The sequence below is a fragment of the Grammomys surdaster genome, unplaced genomic scaffold (assembly GCF_004785775.1).
Source record: "Grammomys surdaster isolate TR1022 unplaced genomic scaffold, NIH_TR_1.0 144, whole genome shotgun sequence".
NCBI classification, from domain to species: domain Eukaryota; kingdom Metazoa; phylum Chordata; class Mammalia; order Rodentia; family Muridae; genus Grammomys; species Grammomys surdaster.
Window position 1 is genome coordinate 4,341,806 of NW_021604602.1, and position 13,714 is coordinate 4,355,519.

General features: G+C 46.9%; 1 protein-coding gene across 1 annotated transcript in view; it reads left to right on the plus strand.

The window, feature by feature from the left end:
• Nucleotides 1-2,897: 2,897 nt before the first annotated feature.
• Nucleotides 2,898-13,714, plus strand: part of Yy1 (YY1 transcription factor) — a 28,067-nt gene continuing 17,250 nt past the window's right edge. Inside the window, exon 1 of the mRNA XM_028764463.1 lies at nucleotides 2,898-3,608. Coding sequence (XP_028620296.1) covers nucleotides 2,939-3,608 — 670 coding nt within the window. The 5' untranslated portion in view covers nucleotides 2,898-2,938. The remainder of the gene's footprint in view (nucleotides 3,609-13,714) is intronic.

The window sequence follows — 13,714 nt, forward strand, 5'->3', positions numbered from 1 at the left end:
AACCTAATATATGCATTGATTTCAGGGGTGTAAGTATCTCTTTTGTGATCCAGATGTTAAGATCTAAAAGTAAAACAAAGATCACTAGCTTCTGCAACTAAAAAGCACTCCACTGTTTCCTGTCTAGCTCTAATAGTTTCAACTCTTAACTGAGGCGGAGCCTAAATTATTTGAACTATACAGTAACTAGACAATAACCCAAAAGCATGATCAGCCAGGTGTAGTGGTGCATGCACTGTAATCCCAGCCCTAGAGAGGTTGAGGCAGAAGGATGGCTGTGAGTTCAAGATAAGCCTCGGCTTCATAACAAGACTGTCTCCTGACCAATTTCACAAAGCAGCCAAATACTTAGCTGTTAAGCAAATAGCATGAATATAGGACTTGAACCAACCCCAAACTATCAAATGTAGGAATATGGTACAGTCAGATTTTTTGTTTTGTTTTTCTGAGACAAGTTGCATGTAGCCCAGGCTTCCCTGTAACTTTTGGAATTCCTTCTGTCTCAGCTTCCCGACCAGTGTAATTACAACCATGAGCCACCGTGCTTGTTGACAAACATTTAATAACTGGCCTGATTTTATTCAAAGGAAGAAAGGCTGGGTCTGGTAGCACATGCCTTTCTTTAATCTCACTCAAGAGGCAGAGGCAGGTGAATCCCTTGAGTTTGAGGAGAGCAAGAAGTACATAATAGAGACCCTTTTTTTTGTAGCTGTGTGATAAAATGCTTACCTAGTATACATGATTCACACAAGTAAATTCTCAATAATTCAGCTTGGATAAGAGCTATCAGGTTCTCTTTAACAGACATTTCTTTTGTCCACTCTTACACCCCAAGCCTTCCCACATTCGTGCCTTAAATCAAATGCATTTAAAGTAAGTTTCAGAAAAAATGGGAAATGACAGCGATTTCAGAGACATCAAAGCTTCTGCTCATATAGGTGGGAAGAAAACAGCATGCAGTTCCTGGTGTGAGAAATGCCTTTTAAAATGCACGTCAATAATCATTTGTCTTCATGTGGAGATTAAGGGATTCAAGGTCGGGTGTGGTCGCCCAAATGACTAACTTCAAACCTGGGACTCAGGAACAGAAGACATTTTGGAACAGAGTGGGCTACGTAGTGAACCTAGAAACGAGGTGTTTCAGGAAAAGGATACATGTAGCCTAGGCTGGCTTTAAACTCCTGAATCCCATCCCCGAAGATTATAAGCATGCACAAGCATATCTTGCTTCGACTTTAAGTAGTATGTTTAAAATTATAAGATGCCCAACTGTTTAAATCAGTTTGACCTAAGATTCATGTAATGCAATTTAGAATACTTTCCAGCCTCAACACTAACAACTCCAGTAGGTAAGAGTAAACCAGAATATTCAACAGATGAAGTTGGGCATTAACTAAGAAACAAGTATACAACCACACACTTGGCTCGTTTTCGGCTCTTGGGAGGGAAAAAAAGCAATCTTTATGTTGCTTTAAGCCACCTCTCATCTACCGAAAGGATGCACAGAAGAAACACTTCGCTACATTGTATCTTAAGCAATTTGATGATTTGAACCACGAAAAACTAAGCTTTTACTTATAATGGGGAAAGCGCAAAAGACAGGGAATTTTCCAGGAGGCAAATGAAAAGACTTTTGGGCAAAAGGAATATTTATGAGTGAGGAATAGGCAAAGCTTGTGTCAAGCTATCCAAACATAGAAGGGAATTTTTAGAAAGCTACAATAGTGGAGTCGCACGACTGGAGCAGCTCCGACCCTTAGTTCCAACAGGTACCCAACGGCTCCGTCTCCGGTTTCCGCGGGTCATAAAAGAATAACGGACACACTTCCAACGGTGAACCCTAGGCTGCGCGCGCCGCTTCCGTCAGCCGCGGTCGCCCCAGCGCGCCGCCCACCGGCACGCGACCCAGAACCCAGAGCCAGCACACGGCGGGCAATGCCTTCGGTGCCACCATTCGCCGAAACCAGGAGTCAAGAGCAAAGGCAAAACAGACAGAAAAGCAAAAAACAAGCACAGGCGTTTCTCGTCAGAGCAGACTTTATTGCGGCGACACGACCGCTGTTCGCACGCTCCGCCGGCAGCACAACAGCCCCAGGCGCGCGCCCCCCTTCACCCCAGCTCCAGTTACCGTGCGCCGGGGTCGCGCGGAAAGTTCGCCGGCTCCTGAGGCGGAAGGCGCTGGGCCGACGCCCCGCTCCTGTCAGCGACTGGGGCCCCAAGCGGCGGTTTTGTCACTGTTGCACCGTGGATGGCAGGGTCCGCGCGACGCGGAGCGCCGTAAGGCGACGGCGGCGCGGAGCTGACGTCACGCGCCGGGGGCCAGCCAGCGCGCGTGAGGGCCGCCACGCCCCCTACCCCAGCGGCCCCAATCGGGAGGAGCCTGGTTGAGTAGGCGGGGCCTCGGCCACAAGACGGGTAGTGCGATTGGCAGAGAGGGAGGAGCGAGAGCCGGAACAGCGAGTGGGATCGAGGCGGGGCGGGCCGAGACCCCCGCGGAAGTCTCGCGAGGCCGAGCCGGAGCAGAGTGTGGCGGCGGCGGCGGCGGCGAGATCTGGGCTCGGGTTGAGGAGTTGGTATTTGTGTGGAAGGAGGCGGAGGCGCAGGAGGAAGGGGGCAGCGTAACGCCGGCCCGGAGGGCGGGAGGAGGCGCGGCCAGGGCAGGCTCGCTGAGGCAAGGCTATCCAGGCGGGGAACAGGACGAGCTGCGGCCGAGCGAGCGCGGGGCGCACCGATCTCGGGAGGCGGGGAAGCCCCGCGGCCGCCGCGCCCGCCCCTCCCCCCGCCGCCCCCCCCCTCCCCCCCCCCCCCGCCCGCCCGCTCGCTCGCTCGCTGCCTTCCTCCCTCTGCCTTCCTTCCCCACGGCCGGCCGCCTCCTCGCCCGCCCTCCCGCAGCCCAGGAGCCGAGGCTGCCGCGGCCGTGGCGGCCGAGCCCTCAGCCATGGCCTCGGGCGACACCCTCTACATTGCCACGGACGGCTCGGAGATGCCAGCCGAGATCGTGGAACTGCATGAGATCGAGGTGGAGACCATCCCGGTGGAGACGATCGAGACCACGGTGGTGGGCGAGGAGGAGGACGACGACGAAGACGACGAGGACGGCGGCGGCGGAGACCATGGTGGCGGGGGCGGCCACGGGCACGCCGGCCACCACCATCACCACCACCACCACCACCACCCGCCCATGATCGCGCTGCAGCCGCTGGTCACCGACGACCCGACCCAAGTGCACCACCACCAGGAGGTGATCCTGGTGCAGACGCGCGAGGAGGTAGTCGGTGGCGACGACTCGGACGGGCTGCGCGCCGAGGACGGGTTCGAGGACCAGATCCTCATTCCGGTGCCCGCGCCGGCCGGCGGAGACGACGACTACATCGAGCAGACGCTGGTCACCGTGGCGGCGGCCGGCAAGAGCGGCGGCGGCTCCTCGTCGGGCGGCGGCCGCGTTAAGAAGGGCGGCGGCAAGAAGAGTGGCAAGAAGAGTTACCTGGGCAGCGGGGCCGGCGCGGCGGGCGGTGGCGGCGCCGACCCGGGGAATAAGAAGTGGGAGCAGAAGCAGGTGCAGATCAAGACCCTGGAGGGCGAGTTCTCGGTCACCATGTGGTCTTCAGGTGAGTGCCAGCGGCGCGCCGCTGCTCGGGATGTTTTTGTTTTGAAGGGAAGCCATGTTTTATGTGTGTGATGGGCGCCGCCATCTTCTCCGCCCGGGCAAGTATGGCGGCCCCAAAAGATGGCGGGGGCGGCGGGCCGCGAAGATGGCGGCGCGGGGGAGGGGCGGCGCCCGGCTAGGCCGCAATGGCGTAGTTTGTGCGAGCGGAAGCAGGCTGTGGCGGCGGCGGGCGGGGAGGGAGGGAGGGAGGGGCCGGCGCCCCTCCACGCCCGAGCCAACGGACGTGCGGCGGGCCGGTTGAGGGCGCCGCCCCGCGCCGGACCACCCGCCGGGCGTTGACAGGGCCGTGGCGCAGGGCGTACGCGCGCCGTCCCTCCGCCGTCCCCCGGGGGCTGTTGGGGCCCCGCCCCGCTCCCTCGGACGCGCAGCGTCTCCCCGAAGCCCTTCCCGGAGCAGGCGGCGCGGAGCCCGCCGCAGCTGCCCCGCGGTCACGCTGGCCCTGGCCGTCGCCGCGGTGGGGCGGGACTTGGGTGGCACGTAGGGCTCTCGTGTGCGGGTTCGGCGGCCGTTGGAGCCTGTCACCCGCGCTGCCAACGCGCTCCTCGCCTGCTCGACCCGGAACGGGAGTTACGGAAAGGAAGGGCCATGGCATCGCGCTGGTCTTTACGCATTGTAAATTTTGGTTTTTTAAGTGGATAGGCTGGGCTGGCTTACACAGCTTAGGACATTTGCCACCAAACTAATAAAAATCGTCTAGTTGTCAATATCTGTAGTCTTGTTTGTCCAACGAAAAGAATAAAAAAAGTGGATAATTTAGCGAAAGTCAGGAAGACTGTAGGGCACAGAAGAGTTCCTTCCCTTCGTGAGTAAAATCAGTTTTGAGCTTCGGAAAGGCTGTTCACTTTATCTAGTACTAGGTTAACAAGCTAGTCAGCTTCATCGTTAAGAAACTAGGTAGACAGAATAATCCCACCGTACCTACTTAGTTCATGTAGCCTTTGTGATGATTAAATTTGAATTTGAGAGCTTAACCTGAGCCTCGACGTGTAGTTTATTTCAGTGTTACGATTTAGAAGAGTGTGTGAAATATATGAAAAGCTGGTGTATAGTAGTATTCAAGCGACAGTAAGCTTGATGGGTCTGTGGTTCAGAGAAGAGGGAAAGTGCCCTATGGAAGTCTAATAGGAAGTGCTCAGGGTGCTGAGTGAATCTCTGGTTCCAATCTGAACAGTAATATATCAGGAGCTGTGTGCAACTTAACTAGCCAGTACCTAATAGTTATCCAGGCCTTCAACACATTTTGGTTGCTAACAGTAGTTTGCATACTGAGATTTTTTTCAAAGCCTTTTTCCCCTTTTAATAAGATTGAAATAGTGAAAGCAGGTTTTGAGCTTGAGATGAGTTTACCAAATTTGGAGTACCAAGTACATTATATAAAACTTACGTTATAAATAGTTTGATTCACATGTTTGGCATTTGATCTTATCAAGTTGTTAATTTGCTTTTCCAGACAGAAAACACTTGGTAGTGTGGTATTGATGAGTAGTGTGTGTTAGGGGAGAAAGTGAAGGGCCTTAATGTAGGTTAATTGACAATTCAGTTGGCATTTAGTCATTACTTCCCTTGTGTGACTGGCTGCTTACAAGGACACAGAGAGCAGGTTGGGGCATTTTAATGTCTATTTCTTAAAATTCTTAATTGTCTAGTGTGTTACTGAGTAGCCTGCAAAAACGGTGGTTATAAATATTTGATGTCAAGCGCAAGGGATGGCCTATTTCCTCAGAAATGTCTTGTGGTAAACGATCCTTCCTTGCCTTTGTGGCTTGCAGTTATTACCAAAAAGAAGCTAAGTAGTGTGCGGTCAACTATGCATGTCCCAAGTTCAGATTCTGAAAATAATTAATCTTCAGAACTAAATTAAGACTGCAATAAGTGAAGAAATATAAAACAGATTAGCTAAATTAAACGCAAACGTGTTGTGTATGTTGCTATGGTAGGAATAGATGTCATTTGATCCTACGCTTAAGTTGCAACTCCACGGTGTCTAGTTTATTAAATTAGTGCATTAGATTAACTAAACTAGGATGCCACAGATTTACATAAGCCCCAAATTTAGCAGTTCTTATAAAGGTAGTACATGTAGGGTAGTCTTTTGCTGTTGTTTTTCCAGACAGGGTTTTCTTAGGAAGTCCAGGCTGTCCTGGAACTCACTCTGTAGACCAGGCTGGTCTGAACTCAAGAGATCAGCCTGTCTCTGCTTCCTGAGTACCATAAAAGATAGGAGCACCCCGCAACATTGTTGAGTAGTCATCTTAAGACACTAGTTATTTGTACCTCTGGGAGGTGTTGCTGCTGCTGGTGTTGTTGTTTTTAACGCATTTTAGTAGAAATATGTGGAAAGCAGATACTTGGGGATTTTGTAGGTCACTTTGCTTTTGTTCCTCTGAACAGTGACAGCATTCTGTGTGGGCTCCTAGTCTGAATGAAACAGTAGCAAAGTACTGTAACCATTACAGGCTTAGAAGCCTATTCCCTCCCCACCCCCTTCTTGTTTTTCATAGTTGAGTAGGTTATCTTGAGATACTGCAGTGATGTTATGTGACAAGACTGGGGAGATGCAACATACATCGTTCCTAGATAGGGAACCCACAACAGACAAAGTATGCTTAGCCACCGAAGTTCAACGTGGTGAACCAGTGAGTTTTGTTGGGTTACTTTTAGGAATATAAATGAGGGGTCACTTACAGAAGCAGAAATGACTAGAAGACAGTTTGTTACCAAAGCCCACCCAGCATGGGTGAGGCTCACAAGACTGGCAACTGGGAGCACACTGTACAGCCTGTAGGCAGCTCAACAGATTGGAGAGTACCCTTTCCAGGTGCCTCAGTTGATGATCTAACCCTCTTCCAGGATGATGGTCTGGTCTAAAAGTCTTTGTAGCTGGCTTCCTTCTGTTGAGTCTCTGGTCTTTTTGTTTACTCTGGTAAGGAGGGACCTAGAGAGTCTGGTCTGTTTCAGGGACTTCCTGAATCTATTTTGAGTTACCTTCCTGCTTAAGGAGTCTCCTGCAAGATGGGATGTTTCAATACCCTAAGAAATTTACACAACAAATGGCTGTCTCTTCTTTTTTGGTTTGTTTGCTTTTTTAGACCTCATCTTTCCATGTAGACCTGGAACTCACTATATAGACTGGGCTAGTCTCACAGAGCTCCACCAGCCCCTGACAACACACACACACACACACACACACACACACAAAACCCATGCTGGGATTAAAGGGGTGTGCAACCACAACCTGCCACTTCATGGTTTGCTTTTGGAGGCAAGGGTGTAACATTGTGGCCCAAATTGGGATTATAATCATAAATCACCATAGTGGTTTCACAGACTTATGAGCAGTCACTCAGTCTCAGCCCTCCTCTTCCCACTAGTCTCGGAGTTAGCCTATCCCAGACACTATACAAATAGAATCAAAATATTTGCTCTTTTGTATCTGGATTAGCATGTATTCATCCGTCTTTAGTGGCTGGATGATAACCCGTAATATAAAGGTTTTTGTGGATAAAATTAAAGCCTAAACATTTTCAATACTTAGAGTTTGCCTGTATTTTGAATATTTGTACTTATTTACAAATTGATGTTTTGTTTTCTTTTTTTTTAAGACTTATTTTTATGTGAATACACTGTCTCACAGATGGTTGTGAGCTACCATGCGGTTGCTGGGACTTGAACTCAGGAGCTCTGGAAGAGCAGGCAGTGCCCTTAACCACTGAGCCGTCTCTCCAGCCCCCAGTTTGTTTGTTTGTTTGTTTTTCATTATTGACAGAGCTGTATTTCTTTGGAAATAGTTATTAGAATCTTGTAGGAGTGAATTTATTTTTATGTAACTAATAATAAAGGAAATCACCAAAAGCATCTAGCTTTGAGAGGAACCTAGGTGGCTTTAATTATCTCCTGTTAAACCTAGTATGTGGTCAATTGAGTAAAAAACGTGACACTAGAAAAAATCTTTGGTAATCTTATTTACTGTGTTTTTAATCACAGAGTAGATAGACCACAATCATAAATTTCCATGGAACCAAATCCTCAAAATTCTCCAAAGCATTCTTGTCAGCTACATGCCTTATATAAGCAACCCCGTCTTAAACCCCAGCCTGGTCTGGTCACTGGAAGCCCCAGCCTGCTAAGCTGTGTGACCTTTGACTGTCCCCTGCAGGTTATTAACTTTTTTTTTTTCTTTTTGTGGTTTTTCGAGACAGGGTTTCTCTGTATAGCCCTGGCTGTCCTGGAACTCACTCTGTAGACCAGGCTGGCCTCAAACTCAGAAATCCACCTGCCTCTGCCTCCCAAGTGCTGGGATTAAAGGCGTGCGCCACCACTGCCCTGCGGCTCCTTTCCTATTTACTACCCAAGCATTTTAAGCTTTTGAAAGATGTTAAGCTTTTGAAAAACAGACATAGGTTGTCAGTGGTTAAAAGCACTGGTTACTTTTCAGAAGGACCAGGTTTGTTTGTCAGCATCGAAGGTGACTCAAAACTGTTGTAATGGGATCTGATACCTTCTGGCCTTGGGCACCAAGCATGCATGTGGTACATATATGCAGGCAAAAATATACTCATTTTTAAAAGTGTGTAAAGACCTACTCTGGACACTCAGATGTTTGCTTACAAAGGCATTTCTGCTTGTTTTGAAGTCTTCTTAGGTAGTCTGGTCTGAAAAACTGAGGACTCATAACGGGGTCATTAGCAGGACAGTTAATACAGAGAGGGTCTCCTAAGATTTCCTGAATTCTTTTGTATAACCCCTCCTCTTCAGGTGACTCTATTCTTACTCCTATTTTGAATTAGAGTAAGAATAATCGAAATAGGAAAAAACTTTTTAAAATGTAGAACCTTTATAGTTTCAAATTTCAGAATATTTGGAATATATATTGTATAGTTTTATCAGAAAAGTGCTCATCATACCTTACCGTTGTTTTCTGTGTGTGTTTATTGTGCCGTGTACTAGGGCTTGAAGAGGTCAGATAAGGATGTTGTATTCTACTCACCCCTCCCCCAGCTTTGAGTTTGACATAAGAGCTGAACTCTGAACTTGGGTCCATCAGTCTTCCAAACCATCTCTTCAGTCCCAGTCCCTCCTCCCTTATGATCCGTACTTGTGAGATAGGTAGCTCAGGCTGGCCTCACTCCAGGCAGTCTTCCTGTGTCAACATCCTGGGTGCTGTTTTTCTACACACATCCATTCAAAACCATTTGTAAATTTGATATCTGAAACAGGATTTGGATATTAAAACCATTAATTTTATTAAATTGCTAGGAAATTATAGGGAGATCTTAGGTGTTAGCTGGTGTACTGGTACATATGCCCCTGATCTGTGGTCTCTGAACTTGAAGTGGCCATTTCCTAATTGTAAGTCTCTTATTAGTAAGCTGTGACTTTTTGTGGTGTGAGGATCTAGCTAAAGCCTTGCACACACTAGGCAAGCACTTTGCCACTGAGGTACATATCAACTCTATGATTAATTTTCAGTAACAGCCCAGTGGGTTCAGAGAATTCGTACTAGTAACCACATCATAACTGCTCTCTAGGGAGCACTAGCCAAGGCATCTCTCTGGTGTTTACAATGAAGTAGGGGAGCCCTAAAGTCTTGTCTTTTGAAACAAAATTCTGTAGTGTAGTCCTACCTGGCTTTAAGCTCATGAAAATCTGATTTAATCTCTTGAGTGCTGGAATTATATATGTGTGCTAACACACCCAGCTTAATTTTTCTTTTCTATCTTGTTCCCTTACCAGGGATTGAATGCAGGGCTTCATGTGTATTAAATTGCAGTTTACCACTTAGTCACACTCTGGTCTTCATTTTCAATCTTTAAAACAGAGATACTGTACTTCTTTACAAATGATCAAATGCTTATAGGAAATCATATACTTAATTTTACCTGTTTCAGTGCTGGGGAAGAACCTAGGTCCTGCATACTTTTTGAGAGCTTTACTGAGCCACATCCCTCCCTTAAAATTGAGATGACCATCCTGTTACTTCAACTTTGCCCAGGGTATTGATACAGTGTTTCTCTGTATAGCCCTGGCTACAACTGTAGACCAGGTTGGCCTCAAACTCAAAAAGAGATCCACCTGCCTCTGTCTTCTGAGTGCTAGGATTTGGCATTGCATTGTGGTTTCTGACATGGTTAAAGGTTATTCTTGAACAAGTTGTTCCTGAATAGGGAACACTGCCATTTATTTTGGTGTGTGTTTGGGTGGTGCCAGTGCTATAGCTATGTCTCTTGATCAAAATGAAACCACAATGAGAGGCATGGGTACTCAATCCAGCCAGCAAGTGCATGCTTGCATGAGTAGTATAAGTATGTAAGTGGGGAAAATAGAAGCAGAATCGTTGGAGTCGACTCTAAGGAGCTTCCTTCTTGGCAGTGAAGATGAAAATGGAAATTACACTGTCCTTATTTGATACCAAGATGAAAAAACTAAGAAGGTGAGCGTTGTCTGTGACTAGCATTGGTAGGAGGATTACATATGCCTGTGGACAGCTTTCAGAAGTTGGCTCTTTCTACCATGTCAGTTCCAGGGATCAAACTCAAGTTGTTGGGCTTGGAAACAAGAGTCTTTAATGCTGACCTACCTACCTGGCCCCAAGAAACCTGTCTTTCTAAAAAGGGAATGAAGTGGGTTCTTTTGAGAAACCCCTATCGATGCCTTACTTGTATATAATCGCCTTTTCCTAAGCTCCTCTTTTGCTTTCCCCTCTAAATCTCGTTTTTAAATCAACAATAGACTTTTAACAATCCCTAATTTTGTTTCAAAAGGAAAGAAAACTGGGGTTTGAGAAGATGGTGTAGCAGTTAAGAACACTGGGTGCTCTTGCAGAAGACATGGGTTCAGTTCCTAGCACTAATTTGTAATCTTTGACTCACGTTCCAGAGATCTGATGCCCTCTTCTGGTCCCTGAGGGTATTGTATATGCCTGTACAGGTACTTACACACAAAATGAAAACAATGAATGGTGCCTTGGGGTACAGCTAAGGAGTCAGATGCTTGCCGGGTATGAGCTCAAGGCTTGGGTTTGACCCCAGTACCTCAAAAAGAAAAGTGTGACTATCTTACATATATTCATATGTATATTCATGTTGTGTTAGAGCAGACCAGATGGCTTTGGCAAAAGGCACTTTGTGCTTACTGATGGAAGCCTGGTAAGCTGTGTGTGTTCAGTTCCGCTGAAGGTTGAGAGTAAGGGTTGACTCCTCAGAGTTACTGTCCTCTGACCTCCGTTCAGCTGTCATGGCACCCTTGCTTCTCGAACCATAACAAACACATGTACACAAACTAAAAAGAAAACTTTTGTTTCTGCCAGCATGTCATTTTTTCACAGTGATTCTTGGATCTACCAGAGGTGCCTAAAAAGTGTAAAACTTGAAATATCCCCTAGTTGAAGTTTCCTGATTTCCCATCTTCTTTTTTTTAGATTTTTCAAGACAGGGTTTCCTGGAACTTGCTCTGCAGACAAGATTAGCCTTGAACTGAGATCCTCCTGCCTCTGCCTAGGATCGAAGGTGTGAGCCACCGTGCCCTGCCCTTCCATCTTCTTGATATGGTTGCTATGGTTGTTGAGTTCAGCATTCTTTAGAACCATTAAGCCTGGTGGAAAATACCTCATCTTATTAGGTTGTTGACGTTCTGGCTTCAGAGGTACGAACTGAAGGAAAGATTTGGAATCTGCAAAAGAAAATAATTTGAGTGTGAGGTTGCATGTGAGTGAAAGTTTTACTTTTGAAATTGTACTTAAAGGTTTAGTGGTGGTGGTGGTTCTGGAATGGAACTAAGGGTTCCATTCGTTAAATCTTCAGCTTAAAATCTTTATGTGACTGCGTTGTGCTGTTCTGAAAAATATCAACCAAATATACCCAGATATTAATTCCTGGAGTCGTATTGTTGCTTTATTTATACCTCTGAATAAGGTTCTTGAGGCAGGGAGAGGATCTTGTATTACCTAGGTGAGCCCTAAATATAATCATACCAGTGTCCTTGTCATTACTTGAAGGAGTCAGAGGGAGAGAGGAACCTTAGACAGGAGGTGATTAGGAGGCAGGACGTTGGGAACTGTGACTGTGCAGGGGTCATGAGCCAAGGAATATAGTGGCCCTTATCTCCAACCCCAGCCTCAAGAGGGAAAGTCCTCATAGTGACCATAGCTGATCTCTAGAACTATAAGCCACCACTTGAGGGGTCTACTGGATATGCGCACTGACTGCAAGTAGCTGCCAAATCTGTTACATGGTGCAAACAGGAAGGAGGAAAAGAGAAGCTAGAATCTGTGCTGAGAATAGTGGCACACACCTTTAATCCCAGCACTTGGGAGGCAGAGGCAGGGGGATCTTGATGAGTTCTAGGACAATCTGGTCTACTGAGTTCCAAGACAGCCAGAGTTACATAATGAAACTCTGTCTTTCCCTCTTCCTTCCAAAAATACTGTTTGTGTATTCAACTTCCAGATAGAATGATTAGCATTTGAACATGCTACCAGTCTTGTAAAGTAAGTTTTGTTCCTGTTCTTTAATGGGCGAGGAAACAAACAAACACAAAGCTGTGAGTGGTGGCTGTACTGTAAGAACCAAAGGCCTTGGGGGAAATAGGTTTCCTTCTAGGTGTTGGAGGAAAAATGATCCTGAGAAAAGGCAGGACGGGAAAGTGTTTATTACATGCCCTATATCAGGCCCCACACACCAGGGAGAAAGCCTGTTTGGCAGGCGTTGGGTAGAGGAAACGTCCCTCTTCACTGGTAGACCCGGAGCCCTCTCGGCCTTTCCATGTAATGTCTTAGTTAGGACTTAGTACTGAAGGTTGTTTTCAGTCCCTTGGTTTACTTCTCATTAGACTGGAAAGGTCAGCCTTTATGAGGGAACTGAGCTACCAGGAAGGACTAGTCTACACAGCTTTCTGACTTTGGGTAGTACCATGTACAGGGAGTGTTAAATGTGGATGAGCGGCTTAGCCTCCCCCTCACAGATGGGGTTGGCTAGACTTGGTTTCTTCCAGAGTTGCATCTTGGGCTGCTGAGCTCTGCTCTGGTAGTTCTGGGCCATCGGCATCTGGCCATAATGTTAGTTTAGAGATATAAGACAGGCAGTTTTGACCTGGCATTCTCAGCAAGGCACTCTTGTCACTGCACTCCTTTTCAGCCAGTGTCTTACATTCTTAGCCTTTCCAAATAGGCCTTGGTCTATTACCTGGTCAAATCTACTTCCATGCTAGCTTTGCCTTCAGAGGAAAACTAACAGGTATGTCCAACCTACAGCCTGTGGGTCAAATGTATACCCTAATATTGCAGTGAACATGGCCTAACACGTTTGTAGATGACAGTGTTAAAAGATTGGACATGGCCCCTGGATCTGGTGCATCAATACTTTTTAAACCAGCATTAGCTCATTTGCTTCGTGAACATAATTTGCCTTGGTTTGTGTACACTGTCACCTGTTGTAGCTTGCAGAAATCAACCTTGTATTTGACATTCAAAGTAGATCAGTTTACATTCTCTACTTTTGTTTTTAGTATTATGAGATTAAGAGTGTAATAATAGCCAGTGCAAAAGGTTATATGTGATGTGTATGTACCTGTAACCAGTCTTAGCACTATAAGGTGAGGGCTGGAGGAATATGAGAGTAGGCCAGCATGGAACACATGGTAAGAGTCGGATACCAAGAAGCCAAACGGGGCTGGAGAGATGGCAGCTTAGCAGTTAAGAGCACTTAACACTCGAGCGGAAAGGGCCCAAGTTTGGTTCACATCATAAGATGTAATACAGACCATAAGGTAATTAATACAGCCGCTGTGTCTTTCTTCTGAACTGTTTGATCTCCTTTGCAAATTGCTTTTCCATTGTTGGAATTAGGGGGTAGCTCTAGGACCCTTCTCCATTTTTAGTGGGTGTATTCTTTGCTTCTGTGGTTATAAATGAAGTCTGTGTACAGATGACTGGTGCTATTCTCTCCAGTGTAGATCCCTTTTTATTCCCTGTCCTTGCTTTCTTGACAGCCTGCATGGACATCTCAAAGCAAAGAGAAGCTAGATTCCCTCTCTTCCCTTCCCTTCCCTTCC